The following is a 23260-nucleotide window of genomic DNA, read 5'->3' as shown; positions in this document are numbered from 1 at the left end:
TGTCAAACTATTGAATCCTCCTCAATCCCTCCAACTCTCCCCCCCCCCCCCATGGCTGCCTAGCTATATATCAGAATATTTCCGCAGGAAGTTAATCACGTTTCACTAGACAAAGCCGGTGTGCAGATATCACATGGTCACGAGGTTCAGTCAATGAAATATTGTATCAATAACATAAAAAAAAAAAACTAGTTTAAGAAATATATAAAAAAAAACGGAAGTTGGGGGTGACAAATGGAGCGCGTGTTTATCTCAAACAAAAACTTTGTGACGTTATCGAAATCCAATATTTCTATTTCCCCTTAGCTCAGTTTAAAGGACATTTAGTTTATTATGCATTTATAATACACACACAAAAAATGTGTAGGGAAGTTTAACTTGCAGTTTAAAATGTAAGACGGCCCCGAGCGCCAGGGTCAAGTTCATCGTATTCACGTCAAGAACTTTATCTGATACAAAAGGATGCAGACTGCGAAAGAAAGACAACAAGGGGACATCACTGGTCCTTCACTTCATCAAGCAGAGCTAATTGTGTTGTGAACAGATTCAGGAAATTGCTCAAGTGGACACTTGGGGGGTCAGATAAAGTCAATGTTTGTGTCAAGAAACTACACAGCTTTCGTAGTAAGATGTGCTACTTCTAATTAGTCCCTGTAGTACCCTTAAAACTGTAACACGAAAAAAGACTGATCTATTCAATTATATTTACATATTCCTGGATCACATAGGCGGCCACACGATGAAGGCATAGGACTGCAGTAAAAAGCCCTAAGCCCCATGGATGACCAAAGTGGCCACCATCGCATTTCGACTATATATTCATTTACATTTCGTATTAGAGGTACTGTCTGTCACAACGAGTGTGGGTAGTTTATAGAAGGGGATTTCAATATTGACAATGACGTCACATCTGGATGACTCAATATCGCCTCGGTGTTCCGGCGGAAATAAAACACCAAAGTCAAGGCTGCCATTGACCCGATTGGAACTAACATTTTAGAAGGAAAAAAAAAAGGAGATAGAGAGATAGGAAGGGGGGGGGTGGAGGTGTGAACAAAAAAATTGTATTAAACTTCCTCGTCGCTAAACATTTGTCTTTCTTGCCAGCTTAATAGGAGGGGAACAAAATAATAGGAAGGGATAATTGTTTGGTTAAGGAAGGGAATGGGCCTGTATAGAAATGTGAAAGGTCGCTGTACAAAAAATAAACTTTTAAGTTCTATTCTACCATGACCTAGTTCAATTTAAACTAAATTTAGGAACAAAACGTGAACGAGGACACGACTGAACAAAGGAGATCGTTGTCACAGAGGAACTAAATTAGTTCCATTCGCCAGGATAAAAATATGCAAGAAGTGATACGAGTGATTACTGAGTCGTTTGACTTCAAGTTAAAAGAAAATTATGAAAAATAAATAATGAGAATAATGAATGACAAGGCAAAAGAAGCAGTATTTCGTATAGATTTTCAGATAAATGTGTTGTACTTGTCATAGTGTGTGCTTCATATAATAACTTGAAAGCTTAACATGGAAACTGACTCACGCCTAGATTAGTCCAAAGTTTAATAACTAATAACTTCACCTAGGACAATATTTAAAAAAAAACTGAATTAAAAAAAAAAAAAAGAATCAAATGACTAATACTCAAGAATAGATATCTTGGAATAAATGTTTATGTTCTTAGGCATAGGTGTATATGCGTGTGTAAAAAGGGGGTGGTGACTTAGAGATGAAGGGGCAGCATTCAAAGACCAAACAGTTGTCTGCGGCCCATGATCAAGGAGCAAATAGTGGTTTTAAGTGAGTTATTAACTTGGACTAATTATACTATCGTAATTCAATTCACATGCAAAGCTCAATGGCACCCAATGTCCACTTGAGCTGACCACCCCAAATTTCAACGATCAGGTCAACCATTTCTATTCATGTCAACATCAAGTCTGACCCCATTGTAATAAAAGAACAAAAGTAAATCGCGTGACCCGGGGGGGGGGGGAGAAATGATACTTCCTATCTGTACCGCGAATTTCTCCAGAAAATCTTTTTGAGATGGTGGCGTTTATCTGACGGGAGACTTAAAAGTGTGAATTAATTGTGAGATAACGAAACAAATACGTTAAAAAAAAAACGAAATGTGATATGGGATGTAAAGGTTGGCATGTTGCGACTGGCCGCTACAATCTTTAGGCCACTGCAGGAGATAATGCTCCCACACAGCAACTGGGACACGGAACGACGTGTACGATAAGACAACGTTAGGTTGTACTCCATCAGTGTTTCCCAAACTGTGTTCCGCGGAACCCTAGTGTTCCACGAGGTCTGAATAGGTGTGCCACGAATTACGAAAATAATTAATTAGTAGGCCACCACGTGAATTAATCTCTCTAAAAAAAAATTAAGCAAAGTGTTCCGCTAAATACTCAGAATGTGCGAAGTGTTCCGCTAAATACTCAGAATGTGCGAAGTGTTCCGCTAAGGAAAAAGTTTGGGAAATCCTGTACTAAATGATTGAATTACAACTTTTGCTCTGTACTTTCGATCTTTGTCCACTATTCAACTGAATTTAAAAAATAATAATGTTTACAGCCATAGAAATAACAATGTGATATGCCTGAATAATGATCTCTGACTTTATGACATTAATTTCATCCCAGGAGATATTTCACACACACACACACACACAGAGACCCTTGATTACAAACACACACATAGACCTTTGAAGGAATTATTCTTAAGGATACAAACGTACATAAGCGTCATGGAATATATACACATTATTTCCCCAGTTCCATATACCGCTTTGATAACTCCTTCCCACCCCAGATAGGAATGACCCCCCCCCACCCACCCTCACAACACAACCACAAATAGAGATGGTCAATCAAGATGTGGACAACGACTTCTGAATGACACTGAAAAGAATGACACCAAATGTGTACCAGTGTCGCAGTACTACTTTATGACACTCCCTGTCACATGACACTAACATGACATTAGAAGACGAACAACACCGGCACTTACCTTTATAGAATCAAAACAAGCCACTACTCGGCCATTTTGTACTTCCACGTGCGCTGGAGGGTGAGCAAACTTGCATTCATTATCCGAGCGTGAGCACTTGCTCCTCTGAAACTCCCGGCACACCTCCAGGGTGAGCCATCTCGAGTCCTTCCCGTTGGGAGTGGCTCCAGCGGGCACTATGACCATTTGCTGATTGACCAGTTGGGCCATCGTCAGTGGCGAAGGTGATGTGTTCAGCAGCGAGGCTGCTGGAGGGGGTGAGCTAGAGCTGTATTTGAGTAGCCCTCGGTCCCAAGACGGCGACGAGGAGGGGGCGTGCACGGCGTAGGAGGAAATGCTAGCGGCTTGGCGTGAGGCCCTGTGGAAGAACAAAATAATGACTGATTGATTGGATCGTCTCTAGATTGGTGGCATCAATTATTGACGACAAATCGTTTAACAATGAAAATACATTGAATCAAGTCAGGATAGGAAGGGTTAAACAATGGAAAGATTAAAAGACCATGCGTTGGACAAGATAGAACATTAATACACTTGATATAAAAATAAAAAAGTAGACATTGAAAAGATGGGGGGAGGTAATTAATAATAATAATAATGATTAATTAATTAATTACATAGGTTAGGAAAATATACAAATGGACAGGGAAGACAACTAGACATCTGAGAAGGCCAGATAGTTCATACCAACCAGATCATGGTCTATATCGGACAGGTACAGATAGCAGATTGCACACACGAAGTAGTATAGACGTCAATGTGCAATGTTTTAACAACTAGGAGAAGTTTTCGGTATTACCGTCAATGTAAACAAACTATTTTTTTTACCACTACATTCACCACTTTAGCCTTTACATTCTATTTATACTACATAATGGTTTCAACACCTAAGCATCGTCCTTCTAGATTGCATTATATAACATAGTTATGCCACGGATATGTAGTGCTCCCATGCGCCCTTAAGAGGTACTTAATTATTCAATGTATTATCTTATTGCATGAACACAACACCGAATGCATTATGTGTGTGTACAGAATACATTATGTGTGTGTATACAGAATACATTATATGTGTGTATACAGAAAATACATTCAGCACTTTAAGACCCGTCCTTCGAGTCAATCTTTGTGACGTCACTAGTGAATTGGGTCGCAGAATACGTCATTTGCACACGGACCTGTCACAGGCCTCGAACCCACGTTATTCACCTGACAGACTAGAAAGAAGGAGGTGAAAGAAGGAGGTGAAAGAAGGAGAGAACAAAAAACGACAAGCGACAATGGATGAAACAAAACCATAGCGGGAAATCGACAGGTGCTCTCAACACAAACCTATCACAAATGTTGCTATATTACTAGCAGTAAAAAAAAAAAAAATACCTCGTGTGTCCCACAGGTATGAACCAATCAATGTGCCGGTGAGAAGTCAGAAAACATGTGTCACAAGTCAGTATCACTGCTACAAACCTTCAACTCGAGGGAGGCTTAAGAGGACTCCCCCCCTCCCTCCCGATCTGTTCCTCCCCCACAAGTACCATATTTAGCTTCGGTTCACATTAAGATAAACAGAAACGCTATCTTATCCAAAGTTCTTTTTTATACAACCTTTTTTTTTTCTATTGCTAACTGTAACGCTACAAAATAAAATGAAGAAAGATTTAGAAAACGAAAAGAAAGAGGAGAGAGAGAAGAGAGAGGGAGAGAAGAGAGAAAAGACAGAGACAGAGAGAGAGAGAAGAGAACTAATGTAAGACAAATACAAAGATGTAAACATGTATATGAAGAGAAAGCGAGGTCAGTTCAAACCTCATGTTCTTAGGCAAAGAACACTCTTAAGAAGCTGCCTTCAAAATCGTGTTTCTCTGCAAGCTGCAGCACCAAAGATATAGATCTACTTGCCTACTAAAACTTGATCACACTAAGTAATCCTGTATGGGTTAAAGTCCAGCTCTCTGACAATCTACACAAACGTAAACACGATCACACTAAGTAATCCTATATGGGTAAAATCAAGTCCAGCTCTCTGACAATCTACACAAACGTAAACACACACACACACAAAAGTAAGAATAAAGATGTATTTAAAAAAAAACAACGGTCTCTTACGTCAAGTCGGCCTGTGAGTACAAGTACATGGTCCAATGAATATCTTTAGCAGCGGTGCAACCTGGTGTCCTTGCCTACAGTCTAATGTAAATTATTACTCTGAGTTTCGGTCGGTCTATTTAATCATTTCACAGTACACCGGAAATAAGATTGGCGGAGAGGCGGTTTTCCCGGCAACAGAATTCATTCTATATTTCCACATCCCTCTCCCCCCTAAACTAAACCCCTATTACTTTTTTTTTTTACTTCTCTATTTCATTTTATTTGTTTTGGTTTGAGCGAAGAAAAAAAAAAAAAGGCTTAAAGGGAAGTAATTCTAAGAAAAAAGGTTTCACAACATATCAGTCCTTGAGATTTGTGACGGCTCCCCCCCCCCCTTTTTTTTTTCTTCTCATTGTCACCTAACAGAGGATTGTTTTCTTGCATTCTAAGTTCAGAACCACGCCACCAACTATCGGTTTCTATCTCTGCCTTTCTCTCCCCCTCTTCCCATCTATATGAAGCTAGTGCTCTCTTTATAAAAGGAAGTCGTGTCAGCAGTTGACAATTGTTGGTGTGAATGGAGAGTTTATTTACACATCTAAATGTTTCCAAGTCCATCACACCCGACAAATACACTCAAACAATTTTTTTTTTACAAAGCTCAAATCAACTCTGTCTGTCTGGTACAAGGATGTTTTTTTTTTACGCGTTATTTCTCGCACAACCATTCTGGGGTCAAGTTGAAACTTTACACAATTATCTGTTGTAACTAACGAAACCTGAATCCAACAATTAGTTCATTCTTGGTCATTCATTATTTCATTTTGATATCGAAAAGGGGAAATAAATGCTACTTATTGAGAGATGCGGCTGTATATGTGGAGTTATTTGTTACATTAAAAAAAATAACCAATTAGTAGTAATATTTTTTAATGCAGAAAAAATAGCCTCTATCTGGTTTGATTCCAACTACCAGTATTTTAGTGCAGACTTTTTTTTTTTTCTGCCGGGCACACTTAAAATTAAAGCAAAATAATGTCAGTTTAATTTAAAATGAGAACTGAAAAATGCAAAAGATATAAAAGGAAAATGGAACTTTCGGCCCAATTTACTAATTCTAGTTTAAATAAAAAAATAAAAAAAACGAAACGCATAAGCGCAACATAGCGGCCCATTAGAGCAAACATTTAGATAGATGATAGTGATTTGTGCGGTTCTTACTCTTACAAAAACTTCTTTTTTTGTTTTTTGGTTTTAATTTTGCTTGTTTACGCATGTCTATTTTGTGTCTACTCTCCCATTTTGTTTCGCAAAATTCTAATAAAATTTTTAACATTATTTCTCCAGAACTTGTACTATTTCAGTGAAGAAGTTTCTCTCTCTTTTGTTTCCCAGCCCATTCCAAAAGAGCATGGTGCCTGAATGTCCTGATGGAGTGAAAAGGACATCCCCACGATGCCTGGATTAGCTAATTGAAAGAAAATCAGAGACACTGAGGGGAGGTAATACGCTGTGCTAGTTATTAATACAACGGGAAGTGACGCTGAGAGAAAGGGAAGAAAGAAAATAAAAAAGGGCGCCAAAAGACGGGGGGTAGGGGAGTGCCTGCTTGATTGCGACCAAGTGATCCAACACTTGCACAACGACGCGCAGTAAAACTGTCGCACACGTTTTTTTTCCCCTCTTCCATAAAAACCTAGAATCTAAGTATTTTAATCCTAGAAGTTTACACGATGCCAAATCTTTTTGTTTCAATGGTATCATATGTCTGTCTTAATATGTTTGTGTGTGTGTGTGTGTGTGTGTGTGTGCAGTAGTGCATACATAGATCTGCAGGTTGAAAAAATGTGCAAAAAAATGTCTCCTTAATTTTTTTTAAAGTTCTAAATACTAATTAACAACATTTTTTATTTTCAAAATTACACAAATAAACTAAATAAATACAGTACAAAGAAAAACAGGTAAATATTTCAGAAAATACCAATGCTATAATTTATTAATGGTCAAAAAAATCAACATCTAGTAGGAAATTACTCATCAATGGCAATACTGTAAGTGATGAGAGGTTAAACTGGATCACTTGTGTTTCTAAAGATCCTCTATGTATCCCACCCCAAGCCATAAAGTTACACAGAAGGCCGAGCTGCCTTTTGTTTGTACTGCCGCCCTCGAGGGGATTGTCTATTGAAATCTTGAGTTTGTGCAGGTCACCCTGCCACGGAGCTGCACAGAAGGTTGAGTCACGTCTCTACCGCTCCGCACCCCAAGCCTCTTACGACGTCAACATAGCCACCTTATACAAACTTAGTTGCTCCCCCTACCCCCTTCCCATAAAAAAAAAATCATTTCTTGCTTGCCTACGATTTAGGTCGGAGAATGCAAATAGAAATACAGGGGGGAGGGGGGGGGGATCCTTCAGTATAAACTTAAAGCATGTAGGTCAAAATGGCTGTCATTTTACCTGAAAATTTCATTTAACTAATCTTTGCGCCTATTCATTCCCTCCTCTCGCTAGGTCACAGGAAGGATCACTACAAGACAGTAAATAAACGCTTTTAAATGCCTACATTTCGCCCCTCCCCCCTTTCTTTGACAGTGTTACCAAGTCCTCCCGTTATAAGTACAGCGTTTTTATAGCAAGCACAAGTGTCTGCTGGGCGCGGTGGCTGTGTGGTAAAGCGCTTAGCTTGCGAACCTAGGGTCAAGGGTTCGAATCTAGATGAAGACTTAGATTTGAATTTCGGGATCTTAAGGGCGCCCCTGAGTCCACCCAGCTCTAATGGGTACCTGACATAAGTTGGGTAAAAGTAAAGGCGGTGGGTCGTTGTGCTGGCCACATGACGCCCTCGTTAACTGTTGGCCACAAAAAAAAATGCCCTTTACATCATTTGCCCTATAGATCGCAAGGTCTTAAAGGGGAACTTTTTTTTTTACATTCATGTGTCACTGAGCCAACATGATGCGGTAGAGTCTGCCTTTGGCCCTTAAGACTTTTTAATTAACTTGAAACAACCAACCCTGATCCTAATTACAATAGCAGCCCAAGTAAATAATTAAAACTATAAAACTATACATATATATTGTGTGTGTGTGTGCGTGAGAATGTGTGACACGAAACTTGACTACAGGAAAGGAAGCTCCTTGAAGCGTTGGCGGCCATGTTGTTTATGTTTCAAATTTGCTTATTCTGTATTCTAAAAGTGCAGAACATGTTAAAGTATATGGTGTCAGTTTTTACAAACGAGATAAGTGCATTCTCTACCATTCACCTAGCAGGCGTAGTAGCCATGTCCTCTTTGAAGTTACATTCTAAGGTCTTAGTTACAGGCCAGAATAATGTCACAGGCGTCTCTGTACTGCTACGTATTAGATCCCATGGTACAGGAAATACAACTCATCATGTCGTCTTGGTTTGTCTGTCGTCTAAAACTATCTGGTGCATTATGTCTGCACTGCCAAGTCTTAATGGTGCTGCAGTGACTACTCTAGTGCAGCTTGAACAGCGTAACCTAGTGATAAGGTCTATTTACCTTGGGTATGTTCTAGGAGTCATTGCAATGGGAACTACGTAAAGGCGACAACTGTTTGAGTAGAGAGATGAGAGTTTGAAGAACGGGTAAAACATCATGAGGGTAAATCTCGCCCTAACTAAATAGAAATATTTGAATGAAGAGTCTAAAGAGGGAGAAACAGGCGAGGGGCAATTCAATGATGTGGTCAGTAAACATAAAACAATTTACAAGGCACTTTCCCGCCATGCTTCCCGCACTTCCATCACGTGTACGTCACAACTGCGCGGATTCAATTCTGCAAGACATAAATAATAACAAGTACTATTTCTTTCCTTTGGAAAGGGGACTAATTCATCTTATATCACCACTTCAGTCAAGTACTATTTCTCTCCCTTGTTTCAGATACCAAACAAAATAACTTATTACCAATAATTAATTAACTAGTTAGTTAATGTTTTAAAATGATTCTTGTGTTGCCAGGTAAAAGAAATAATTGTGCAAAATTTTAGCTTGATCCGAGTTTGGGTGTCAAGAGAAAAAAGTGTACAAACATTTGGCCAGACAGACTGACAGACAGTGAGTTGATATAAGCTTTGTAAAAATGTCTTGTCATTCATCTTTAGTCAAACTGCGAACCTTTGAGGAGATGAACCAGAAGAACTAGATCTAGGTTTTTCTTGTGAAATAAATCTAGCTCTACACGAAATGTATCTGTATTGTAGGAGATAAAGAGAGAGAAAGAGAGAAAACTCTTAGCATCTTTCTCCTATAGCATTGGAGTGGCTCCTATAGCGAACATACTTTACATTGTATTACATCATAAAGTAGACAGCATAACCCGCTCCAAGCCAACATTGACAGAAAGATTGAATGTAAAAATGGGCGCTACATAATGTACCATACAAACGTGATCCAGAACTAAGAAAAAAGGTTTACATGCCTGAAGTGTCGGTCTATTCTGGACGGGAGGGGGGCTGTAACTAGGCCAAGTTTAACGTGACCCTGAACATGTAGATGCGCATACAAATAACATATGACACAAACCACTAACAGGGTCAACCAGCCCTGAAGATAAGATACAAACATTTATACACTACAATGGCTGTTTTACTTTCATTACCGAATCTTGTATTGTTAGAATAAAGTATATTTTTTAAGGTTTTCAATTCTCAAGCACAATTCTTCAGCCATACAGTGAATCATTATTTCTAAAATGTAAAATTCCGCATCTGTAACAGTTTAAAGAAGTGTCGAGTAATATAAAATGATATAAAGATTAAATTGCTGTCAAAATAAAGGTGTAGCTCAGTCTTTTTTTTAAACTGTTCTTACACATGTTTCAACTACAACATAAGAACAGTAAATAGAATTAATTTCAATTATACCTTGAAATAGTTGATAATTTGCCAGGCAGGAACACATTAAATCCTGATCAATGTTCAAAACTTAAAGAAAACTGAGATGTAAAATGTTTCCATCAAGATACCCCTCTCAGACCTAGAACATTAGAAATCTATGGGAGAAGATGATGTAAAGTTGATCTGTTACTCTGGCTGGACGGTGAACGATGGTGTCAAGTGGCGAGAACACCGCCATGACGTAGGTCAGGTACCCATTAGAGTTGGATGGTCTCAGGAGCTTTTTGAAAAATCCCGAATCAAATCCAAGTCTTTACCAGTTTCCGAACTGGGGACCAATGCTTTTGGAAGCCAAGAGCTTTACTAGCAAGAATATGATAGTATCACTAAGTATTTATAAAGTTCTAATGACTCATAGTTTGTTTATTATAATACAATGCACATTATTCTTCATGTTAACTTTACATTATGCTTTATATTATGGCTCAGCAATCAAAATATTTTCAAAAACTGAACTTTATTTGTAAGTCTGTTTTTGCACACCAAAAAAAGTGGGAAAAAAAGCAGCTAGAATCGTATTTCTATTTAGAAAAAAAAACAACTTATTCATTTTAAATTATAAATACCAATGGCGTGGCATATTAATGTAATTGGCTGTGCCAGAGTAACCATATGATATGTTAAGGCTGGAGAATGTGCAGGGGCGGATAAAGGAGTGCGAGGTAAATGTATCAAGTGGTCCCTGTGTCACGTGGGGTCAAACCTTCCTTTCTTCTCGTGTCGGTGGCAGGTTTTCCACTACAACAAGCTTGACATTCAAGTTGGACAAAAGATAGAAAGTACATATGCTCGTCTCTAAAAGAAAATAAACCAGGCCCTACTTGTAGTCTTAGGTACTGCTAAACGCTAGGTTCACGTTTTAGACACGAAGGCCTGTAGTTAACTCTGCTACGTGTATATAGGACCTATCATCAGCAAGTTAAAGATTCACATCATCATCAGAGCCACCGTTGCGTTTCCAAGGAGCAAGACTTTGATGTATCCTCACACTCTGCCCAATCCTAAGCCCGCCTCGTTTCGGTTTTCTTACCCACTGCACTGTAATGTTTAAACGTGAATAATGCTCAGCACCTGTGGCCTGTCCACAGTAGAACAGAGTTTTTAATGGGATGCAGAAAAACGCTTAGAAACTGTTTTTTTTTTTCTCCCCACCTTCCATTATGGAAGAGTTATGGCGTATGAGAGTCAGGACTATTCTCGGCTTCTAGTGTTGACTGACGCAGCAAGTTCCATCCCACAGGACTTGTGTGCTATATTGTGCAAACATTGAATGCTTTTAAGTGAAACAGCACGTATCTACAAGCCAGTAGATGTCATGTACTAATTAACGCAATTATTCTTAGGCAACCGAGTAAAGTCAAAGACATTTGCCGTGGAAAGTTTTGTGCAACTAATGCAAGACATGTCGTTGTGGTTGAATCATTCCAATTTATTAGAGAAAATCATCGACCACAAATGACTATAAATAGCTAGCTTTACGGTATATCCGGCGTACAGGGTATTTTTTTTTATTGTTTTAGAATTTATTTTCGCACTTTTGTTGCACAGTAAATTCAAATTTCTTCCCCTTGTGGTAATCTTATTACTTGTTATTATCAAGTTGTCAACGCTGATCTTTTTTTTACAATTGTAGAACGAACAGACAGGTAAAGGAACACATAATTGTTCGATACACGCTGCATAACATAAAACACAAGTTGAGTCCTGTGTTAAGTATTAAGAATGTGTGAGGGGAACAAAACATCTTCAGGACAGTTTTGTGGTCACTTGATGAGGTCACCACAGATGGCAGCTTAGTAAATTATAAAGGTAAGGGTTGAGGAGTTCATTGAGTGCTCTTCTCTCTCTCTTGGCCTTACCGGAAATTCATCTGTTCGTGATTACTGTTATAAACACACACGCACACATCTACAAATCTAAAATTATTTGAAAACAAGGATTCAGCAAAAGGGGCGGGTCGACACAGAGGTTAAAAAAAAAAAAAAAAAAAAAAAAAAAAAAAAAGCTGAAAAAAAATTTGGGGGGGGGGGGGGAAAGAAAACTTGATCCCCACTTTTCAGTCAATTATAAGAACCCACTTCCTGGGTCCTGCACACTGGCGGCAAGGTCTTAGATTTATAACTGTTCCCGCCTCCGCCCTCGCCAGACAAACAATAGGATAAGAAGACCGGAGAATTTATGCAACACGCTAAGTCAGGGGCGATTACTTGATTTCTGGCTAGGATTAGGACCGCAGTTCAACAAAAATATGACCAATTGACATTTCAATACCAAACGTCTCCGTGAATAAAAAATAAAGAGTTGCAGGTGCACAGAGAGAGAGAGAGAGAGAGCCGAGCAGTCTGAGGTCTAGAAGAGCTTTTAATGTCCGTGTCCATGGAAGAGGTCATGATAAAGAAGAAAACGTGACAGGAGAGTGTTGCATTATTGATTCCATTGTTTGGTTTATTATCATGAAAGAAAGTGAAGTGCTTGACAGTATTCGTTTTCATAAAGTCCAGCAACCGCAAGTGAATATAACATGTTACACTATTTACATTCTGGACCTTCAGATTAATCCTCGAGTACACACGCACTCTATTCTGTAGATGGAGAAAAAAAAGCAACAACGTAAATGGTGTTTTTTTTTTAAATCCTTTTATTGAGAATATCCATTTCACAAAATGTATGCCAGCAGCCAGGAAAACGCAACACGTATACGTATCTTTCTATTGTTTCAATCCATGATTTGTTCTATAAATAAAGCCTCAAACTTTCTTCTATTTTAAATTATAGGATCCAGAAAGTCTCATCAACAAGAGTAGGATAAAAAGCATCAAGATTAATGTTAGGGTTAGGGAAGCATGCCTCTTTGTCAGAATTGCGTCAACTCGTTAACCAAAGCAAATATAAGTAGATGCGTGTAATGGGAAATAACTTTCAGAAAGAAAAAGAAGGCGGATAATGGTCAGTGCACTGTGCAACCTGAAGTGTAGGTCGTTTTGAAGCAACATGTAAGCTTTCTGAAACAGTATAAGCTTTCTGAAACAGTATAAGCTTTCTGAAACAGTATAAGCTTTCTGAAACAGTATCAGCTGTCTTGAACAGTATAAGCTGTATTCACTGTAGCCGGGAAAGGGGGCTGTCTAATAACTAGCACTGCATCTTTAATTAAAAAAGATGTTTAAAAAATAATGTGTAAAAACTTGTTTGGTGGAACCACTGCTGAAGATATGAACGAGTCAAAACCCTTAATTAGAAGTCATTCTGCGTGAAGTAACCAGACATCCAACTAGTTTGGAATGTTTGACACTTAGGAGCTTCGTTTTTCACTCAGCCCACAGCTTCTAGATCTATAACATGGCTGAGGAGATTTCAATGATTTACATTCCTTCACAGCTTTACTTCCGCATACAACAGAACTAGATCTAGTTGATCTCAGCAACACCGTTACCTAAGTAAACTGTTAGATAAATCTTTTTTTTTAAGTAACCTGTTAGATAAATCTTTTTTTTTAAGTAACCTGTTAGATAAATCTTTTTTTTTAAGTAACCTGTTAGATAAATCTTTTTTTTAAGTAACCTATTAGACAAATCTTTTTTTTTAAGTAACCTGTAAGATAAATCTCTTTTTTAAAGTAACCTGTTAGATAAATCTTTCTTTTAAAAAGTAACCTGTTAGGTAAATCTTTTTTTTTTTAAGTGGGTAGGGCAAATGTTTACAAGGATGTCGCGAGGCCGCCAGTAAGACCAACCTCCAGTATCTTACTGATTAAAAAACAAATACCTGTGTCTAGCACGATTTGAACCAGAGACATATAGTTCGATTAACCCGAATATAACAAGCTTAATAATTTAATACTGAAATTGGATTGAAAGATGTAAAAAGGGCAAACTATTTCAAAATGCATGTTTCAAAATAAATGCAAATGTTCAAAAGAGATTTCTAGACAAATATACTTTCGAAAAATTAACAAATGTAATCTTATGAAGAATGCTAGCTACCTGTCTTATTTCCAGTTCAATTATATAGTAATAGAGATCGATTTGATTGTTTGATGTGTCTGGTACATTAAAAATGTAATCCAACATCTTGATCACCTAACAGACCACATAGAAGCTCTACACTGACTGCTGTCCACTTCACATTTCAAAGGCCATCGACCAATGCTAAATCCCTCACCTGACCAACCCTGCACACAGAAAACAGTGACCGATGTTGAGTGATGAAGACTAAACACGCGCAAACACAGACGAGCAAACAAAAAGTCTTCCCAGACCTACTTTTTAAACTACACGTGAACAGTGACCACAAGTATGTGGTCGCCAAAAAGGGGACATTTAGTCCTGGGGCGGCGCAGGTTCATGTCAACTATGCACTGCTGTCTCCTGTGATGGCAGGGCAGTGGACATGACACTTCACGTTACGCTGACCAAACACGTCCACTTAGTTAAGTTACATCTTCACATTTAAACAAACAAAATAAATAAAACAATATATGTCGCCAAGGATCAAATGAACGAAATTAATCAATATTTGATACATGTCGGAGTTACACTATAACAATCACTAGGACAGAATATCGATCGAACCCTTAATGACCAGGTTCTACAAGTCGTCTTGTCTAATAGACACTATAGAATCTAAAAATAGTATTATTTTTTTTTGTCTGAGCGAGAAAAAAAGGGAAAGCAAGACAGCCGCGACTTATAATGTGACTAAGTCACGATGTGACTATGTTGATCATTCTTTAAGCTCCTATATACCGACAGCCCGAGATCGAATGGGTGAGCACAGCTGATGGGTAGGTAGAGACTAGTTCAAACTCAAACATTTTCTTCTACCTCCAGATACTTGATTCACATTCTACATAAGAGAAAATACAATTATTGACTAAGAATCGACTGATATCATTCTTTACATTTGGTTGTTCAGTCCTGCAACCCAGCGGCGTAGCTAGGGTGGAGGGGGGAGAATTTGAAAATCCCCACGGCCCCTAAATGAGTGTTTTTTACATTAAAAAGTTAAATATTAGGCAAAATGGAGGGGCGCCTAAAGAGATGAAGCCCCCCCCCCCCCAAAGATGGAAAATTCCTAGCTACGCCCCTGCTGTAACCCCCGAGGAGGTGGTGCGCGTGTGGGTAGTAACGGAGGAGAGGTCATAGTTCATCGAGAGACCAATGTTGTGTCACGTCCTAAGTTAAAAAGTAAGCAAAAGTTTAAAAATGCTGCACGAATGAACAAAACAGAACACACCGGATTTCATTCCCAGACAAACAATAGCTTATTATCTTGTATACATTATGCCATTCATTATGTGGACACACCTCTAGCATTCGCTCTACGAGTTAACCAGGTGAACTGCCTGTGTTTCGTCCACCACCACAAATAACAATATATATCTGGTATCAACATTTGGCTTGTGTGTGAGAGAGAGACTTATCACGTTTCTAACGATATTTTCTTAAAAAGGACAAAAAAAAAAAAAATTCAATCATCTCAAACTAAGCCAGGAGTGTTGCAAGTAAAACCAAGAAATCTGAGACTATTGCGAATCGACTTCCGGGAGGATCACAACGTCATTGAAAACTTTCATTAGTAGAGGGGGATAAAAAAAAAAACCCGGCAGTAATAGAAGACAGCCAGCAGTTAGAAAAGTTCGAAGTGACCTCGTAGGAATACCACTGCTCGGGTGAGAATTACCGGCTAAGTTAGAAAACTGACACCGTCCAAACAGGAGGAACAATAGAAACCAGTGCAGCTTGAATCAAACAAACGAGAAGTTCTTAGCAAAGGGCTGCTGTGATTGATATGGATTTGAAAATATAATATTTTGGTTCACATGAGAAGTAATGGTGGAACTGATCTGAATAAATGTCTCAACAACTTTAGATCAATCATAAATTATGTTAATTTAAACTGAGCAGAGAAATCATCTTTTATAGTGTGACAATCTCCTTCATAGAAATAATTTACTGACTCTCAAAAATCGTGTTTTAAATGTGGTGTATATCTATGAAAAATTCACTTTGCGTATTTAATATTAAAAACAAAAAGGTTCGCGTTCAAAAGACCAAAAGTAGTCTTTGTCTTTTTGTAGTGCTTTTATTTTTAAATACAATATTAAACGTGATTGGAACATGGCCTGAAAACGCAAATCTGATTCTTTTCCTAACAGGGGTCGCTACACAAAATGTTATGAATCCCAGTAATATAAATGCAGATGAATTTGTTGTCAGCATCTACTGTAATAATTTTGTATGCCCTCAATAAAAGTGTTGCTATTTATATTTAGCAGAATCAGACATTAATGAAGCATAAAGCAATAGTTTCATCCAATTGGTGATTTTCCCACCAAAAGTTGATGGCAGAAATCTGCTCTTTGCTTACACTTTGGTATACGTTAAGCAATTATAACAAATGGCAAAAGAGAGAAAAAAAAAAAAGACGAAGAAGAGAAAGCGACATGAAGAAATTTGGTGACGATATAATGGAACCAAGTGAATTTGAGAATTGCCACGACCCGATTCTAGATTGGGTGAGTTGAAATAAATAAACGAAATACACAATACAAGGTTCGCCATCTTGAGAGATCACTGTTGCCAACTAAATATGAAAACAAAACCAAAAAATGTGCCACACCCGAAAGAGCCCAGTATGTGATTGCATAGAGCTAAAAGGTGCTCACAAATGTATTATGTGGTTTATTAAATTACTTCACTTCCGTATTCTGTACACAGGATACACCAAACAAAACTTGCTATTTATGTATTTGCCTTCTTGCCTAAATATCTCCAATAAACATTTTTATTTAATTATTCCTCATTAAATACTTGTTTTCTTTAATAGTTTAACGTAATGGAAGCGGCGATCTAAGGCTTGTGTTCAAATCATAGTGCTGCCTTCAAATGTTTACATACTTTGTTTTAATTTAAAGCAATCGGGACAGACGGGTCGAACGACTCCAAAATGAAGTTATAATTTAAAAGAAAATAAGGAGGAAACTATTTTTCAAAAGAAGAAAAAATTCTAAAAGAAAAAAAAAGTGAGGATTATATTGTGCATGTCAAGTGTAATGGCTTAACAAAATGGTCGCGTGAATTTAAAAAAATGGTAAACTTTTGAAGGGAATATAATAAAGACTGCAAAATTAAAACTATTGATAAGCATATAAGTATATCATAGGAAACAATACAATACATTATGGTCGTTTGATACGTACGGCATATTTATTTTAAATAAATCGTTGAAGCGTTGTTCATTGGAAGCTCAAATAAAATTTAACATTATCTAAAATGTTTTGTTTTTTTTAATTAAATATCAATAAATCATAGGACGCTTGTGGGTCTGTACACAAACTGACAAGGTTTTGTACATTCTGTATTGTACACCGATGAAAAGACGTGAGAGTTATCTGCTCAATATTGTTTGATGTTGCTCAACATTTCTTTAACGACACAATAAAACACAAAGCAAATTGCCTCAGCAGTAATAATGGTTCTTTAATAAACTGTCTAATGGGCATCAAAGTCAAGATTTTCAAAGACATTTTGTTACGAGCAAACGTAAAAAAAGCAGTCGGATTCAAACTGCGTTTAAACCAGCCTCTTTTTTTAATAGTAATGTCGGTCGTTGGGTTGCAAACGTCAGTCACTTGACCAGGTCAACTTTTATCTTAACTTATGACTTGAAGAGCTCGAAAATAAAGTTATATTTTACTATAAAACAAACGTAGATTCACTTCATCAAGTTTTTTTTTTAATATGTTCCTAGGACAGACAATGGCAGAGATGATACAGAAAAAAAAGGGGAGAGAGGTTATGGTAAAGATTCTCAATGTACACACACGTGTAATGGTTAAGGAGTAGGACAATTTCAGAATTTAAGAAAGGTATAGCCTCCCGCAGGACTGCGGGGTCAGGGTTCGAACCCAGGAACCTCAAGACGACAGTCGAGTGGGAATACCACATGACCAGACTAAAATAAACAAGAGAGTATATCTAAATGGCAAACAAACAAACAAAAAAAAGAAGAAGTATCGTGTGTTTTACTGTTGACTGCTCTCCGTTATAAATGGCAGATAAACAGTTATACAAATGAATTGGATGTCTACTGAATATCATCTCAGTAAACCGGTTCTTGAATGACATTCAGTTTTACATTTCCGAACGGTACGATGTCACCTGATCATTTTGTTTGCAATCTTACAAGGCCTCACATAACAGTACGAGGTCCGAGGCTTGTCGAACCTGTTCAAAGCTTGGTGGTGATCATCTTTTACCACAGGTACTGATGTTCTCCCGATTCTAGTCACCTACACGTGTCGCCCGCTGCTGTGTCAAAGGTAGGGGATGCCAGGTGTTTCCACGACACCTTCCTCCTCGGTGTACTAGCAAGGCCTTCTGTTCTTCGGCCTGATAACAATATCTACCACCACCCCCCTTTTATCGCCCTCCTCCCCCCCTCCACTCGCGACGTACGACACCCAGCTTTTGATGAAGAAGAACTATACAAACATGTCAACAAATCTAGATCTAAATACAGCGCAGTACCACACAATGGGAGCCTTACAAACACGTAGGTGTGTGTGTTTAACAAAGACATGTAGCGACTGATAAAATTAGGCATAGTAAAATGTTCACAAGGACTCTGTACCGGCAAGCACTAGCACTGCATTAGGTTAGGATAAAGTGAAAAATTAAGGAATTGTCTATTTATATTATTTCTATAATGACAATACGAGATATGCTCTTGTTTGACTTAATTTGTGTTTTTAAAACAAGCTGGATACCAACTATCGATTATCACATCACTCAGCCACATTATAAATTTGCTAGATAAGTGAAATAAAGGAATTGTCTATTTATATTATTTCTATCATGACAATACGAGATATGCTCTTGTTTGCCTTAATTTGTGTTTTAAAACAAGCTGGATACCAGCTATCGATTATCACATCACTCAGCCACATTATAAATTTGCTAGATAAATAAAATGTCTATACTGTACAGACTGTAGGAAATGTATACCGTGTAAAACTTAACTAGTAAGTTTTAATTGATGATTATGCTAATACTGACCAAATAGATGCAATCTTGTCAGACTTCGCTAAAGCAATTGATTAAATTTCACACTTTTGCTTAAAAAAAATTCTTTGACATTTCTGATCCAACTGCTTTCATAAAAGGCTCAAAACCAAAAGCAGGTAACTTTGAGGCCAATGAATGACACGTTTTCGGCCCATTACTGTTTGCAAGTATGACATATAAAAGATCTATAACTGCAGACTTCATGGGGGCCAACAAAAGATCTGCTAATAGATGCTTAGTTAAATATCATCACGAGTAATAGAACACATACAAAATGGGGGAAAAGATCAACTTGAGTTATAGAGCATGACTTTCCATGTAGAAAACTATCAATCATTAAGAATTTAAAAAAATATTCATGGTAAATAAGTTACTCAGACTAAAAACTCAAAATACCAAGGTGTTATAATTATAATAGAAATGTTCATAATATCCCAGAAATTATGAACTATTTAAGTTATCAACTAAAGCCTTAGGGTGTGTTAAAAGGGATTTTTTTTCTAATATCAAAACAAATAAAAAGCATCCTCTTTCTGGTATCCTTTAAGAAAGGATAAAGAAATTTGAACAGGCCCAAACTAGAACTGTAACCCATAACTTTCTAATACAAAAATACAATCAAGTAAAAGACTGTGGAAGTCGCATAGATACAAAGTACATTTCTTATTCGATATACTAGGACAAAGTCATATAATACTCTATTACTCTGTGTTCCTAAATGTCATTAGAGCACATAAGGTATTGTCGGAAACAGTCAGGACTTAATTAACATGAACTAAGAGGTCACCACTCCCATTAGCGTAGGACATGGATCTAATTATATTTTGAATGAACATCTGTGATTTGATTAAATGTCTCAAGTCTGCTGCTGTTGGTTTTGTAGTCAGTTGTGTTAATAACTGGGCTCATCACAAAAGACGAAATCAGTAGTTCGGTGTCTCAGTTACACAACTGAGCAGTGTGTCTTTATTTTAATTCCAACTAACGCGAGCCCATCACCTGCTCCAGGTTAACCCTTCTCGACACATCTTCCTCTCTCTCTCTCATTAAACAGCTTCTGGGGCTGAGCTATTTGCAGATCAATGCTGTTTCTACAGGAAACATTGGACCAACCGTCAGCCAACCGTGACGAGCAGCAAGAGGATGCCGCACAAGCAGGCAGTAACGACAAAGTTGACCTAGATTTACCGGGGCGACCCCTTCCCCCCCCCCCCCAAACGCCCTCTTAGCGTGGGGGGAGAGGGTGACATTTCGACGTCTTCCCATTTACAAAACAGAAAAAAAAAAAAAAGGCTGGGTTTAAAAAAAAAAAAATCTGATTGCCGCTAGAACGGCCATGTGTTAGTTTCTATCGCGACACAGTGAAACTAACACGCACACACATCCACACAGAGAGGGTGGAGCATCTTCATGACACGCTGCACAGCTGTCTCAGCTTTTGAAATGATTTCATGTCTCGCGTGTGATATTCAGTGCTGTGTTATTACAAGCCGTTCAAATAGTGAATGCCTATTTGTCTTAACTAAACAATGCTCCAGTTGCATTTATATTAAACCCGCAAATCTTATTGATAGAAGATGTTGTGATATTGTCAGTACAAAGACAAAGAATCAGCCAAGAAATGAATTTAATGGACGAAAACAAACAATTATAAAACTTAGGAGATCTAGTTCTAGATCAATTAAATACCTTCCACTTGACCAAAAGCTGATGCAAAAAGTTTCATATCAGAACAATAAAAAGGCATTAGAAGAAGACTTAAACTATCAGCGATAATCTCAATAGAATGCATGCAGTTTGAAAGTTAAAATAAACTGCATTCAGATATCAAAATAAAAACCCAGACATTTTCTACGTCATGCGTTCATGGAAATCAAATCACCACGAGATCACATGGATTTCTTCCCTTGATTGTTTAGCACCGCGTATCTCATACTTTCAAAATAATCATTTCACGATTTTTTATTGTGATCGGAAATGTGTATATGCAAGTATTGTCTTTACTTTTAAAATCTAAGTCTACTACATTAATAAATAAATTAACAAAATCTTTTTTAAAATTCATATTTCGCATTAAATCAAAAATAAATAAATAATAAATATAACATCCCGTTTAGAAGGGGGAAAAAAAAAGACATCTATGGGGAAGAAATTATATTTAAAAAACATCTCTCAATAGAGCAGAATTTATTTCCCCTTTTCGATATCAAACAAACTATCTAATGACCACTAATTAATTAATTAATCGGTTAATGTTTTGATTGATTCGTATATTGTTCGGTACAACAAATAATTATTTGTAACATTTCAACTCGATCCCAGAATGGATGGGGGAGAAATAACGGGTACGAACATGGTACCGGACAGACAGAGACAGTTGTAAAAAAAAAAATGGAATTACTGAAACGAAATAAAAAGGAATGCCAAGAACCAGTGAGTCAAGTAAGAGAACAATGTTCGGATAATGGGAAATAACGAGTCAAGAATTGTTTCCTTATGTTCAGATATGTCACTTTAAAGCAGAAAGTGAAAGAGAGAGAGAGAATCTTACGAATATATTGAGCCGAAGATATTATATATATATATATATATATATATATATATATATAAATATATTAAGATTAAGACTATAAGATGAGACCGACTCGAGCAACGGTGTCTCATTTCCACAATGAGCTCGAATAGAGCGCACAGTAAATCTGGCAAACAATGAAAACGACTTTAAACCAAGTCGCCTTGTATCTCTATGACAATAGAGGGAACGCGTTATGCCAGACCTATAGATCTATCTACATCTCACGCTTCAAGGCACTACTTTCTCAAGCGTAACCTTACGTTTGTAGTACGTGTACGTTTAGATCAGCCGCATGTTAAATGATACTTTTAACAATCCGCTTCCCCAGAAACAGGAGGTACCTATGTGTATGTGTGTGTCTGTTGGTAAGTGTGTAGGCGTTTGTACGGTGCGTTCCTGTCAGGAAGAAGAGGATTTAAAAAAAAAAAAAAGCGAATTTGAAAAGTCTTTTAAAATCTTGCATTCATTTCGCGCCAAATCCAAAAAAGTTAAAAGATTTTATTTTTTTTAATTAAACTTTTGAAGTTTCGTATCAGTGGTAGTTAGTGTCCTTGTCAAAAATGATAAAACAATTTAAAATGTCCAAACTACAACACGTGGCAGGTGGCAAGGAACGAAACAAAAAAAATGTGTAAATACAAAGGAAACTTTGCATGGTGCACATCCTGTGATAAGATCTGTACAGTGAAATGATAGAGCAGGTTTGAAGGCGGTCTCCGGCCAGATCTAGCAATGAGTGAAGTAAATAGATTGTCTGGTCATGACCCCGCTTTCCTCAGCCCCTCCCTCCCCACTTCCGTGTCAGCTTACGTCAGCTCAAAACAAATGATAGTCTCACAGAAAAGGAGCGAAAGACAATGAGAGAGAAGAAAAAAGGAGGAGAGAGAGGAAGAAAAAACGGATTCGGTACATGTTTGTGTTCGTTTGTTGTTTTGTATAATGCTGTAGCAGAACAATGATAATTCAAATGCAGAGGTAACATTCAATGGCCGCATCACAAACCAAGAGATTTAGAGACAGGGTTACTGCAGCGATTGGACCCCATGATGACCTGCTAACTATCTATGGCCATATTACAAGATCTTCGGGGCTCGCAAAGACCTTCCTTCAGGGAACAGTACCAGGAAAAAAGAAGAATAGGCAGACAGAGAAAGAGATAAAGGACAGCATAAAAGAATGGGCGGGCCTGCCATTGAAAGAGGTTCTAAGGCAAAAGGCAGAGAGGAATGGAGAAAGACGGTCGACAAGTCTTGCATGGTGCCCCAACGGTCTAATAGACTAAGGGATGGGTAAATGTAAAAGAAGTAACTTTGTTGTTTTTTTATTCCCACGAACTGACCTAAAACTATAATTATATCTACATCTATATCTAGTGTCAGCACTTTAAGAGTTTGCCGTATGAGCAGACCTGCGAGACCCATGCCCGGCCTTTTATTTCCGCCAGTTTCATTAAAATTCCAAAAGTTACAATCAGACAAGTTATGGCAATTCCCGCTCGTGTCACGAGCTCACCCATCGGGACGAACTGGCACAAGCGACACAATAAAATCGATGGCTTGAAAGATTAAGCTTGAAG

At 37.7% G+C, this 23260-nt stretch overlaps 1 protein-coding gene across 30 annotated transcripts in view; it reads right to left on the bottom strand.

Annotated features, from left to right (window-relative positions):
* Positions 1–23260, bottom strand: part of LOC106055813 (muscleblind-like protein 2a) — a 293711-nt gene that overhangs the window by 58300 nt on the left and 212151 nt on the right. For 6 of the 30 annotated variants that reach the window (XM_056012958.1, XM_056012960.1, XM_056012962.1 and 3 more), the window contains one exon: positions 3024–3381. In XM_056012958.1, coding sequence (XP_055868933.1) covers positions 3024–3233 — 210 coding nt within the window. In that variant the 5' untranslated portion in view covers positions 3234–3381. Of the gene's footprint in view, positions 1–3023; positions 3382–5129; positions 5496–23260 lie in introns of those variants that run through there. The other 24 variants (XM_013212269.2, XM_056012943.1, XM_056012952.1 and 21 more) reach the window with 13 other exon arrangements.

Source organism: Biomphalaria glabrata, chromosome 15 (genome assembly GCF_947242115.1).
Source record: "Biomphalaria glabrata chromosome 15, xgBioGlab47.1, whole genome shotgun sequence".
In the NCBI taxonomy this organism is placed as follows: domain Eukaryota; kingdom Metazoa; phylum Mollusca; class Gastropoda; family Planorbidae; genus Biomphalaria; species Biomphalaria glabrata.
The sequence above is the reverse complement of the archived record's forward strand: the minus strand, read 5'-3'. Positions and strand labels throughout refer to the sequence as shown.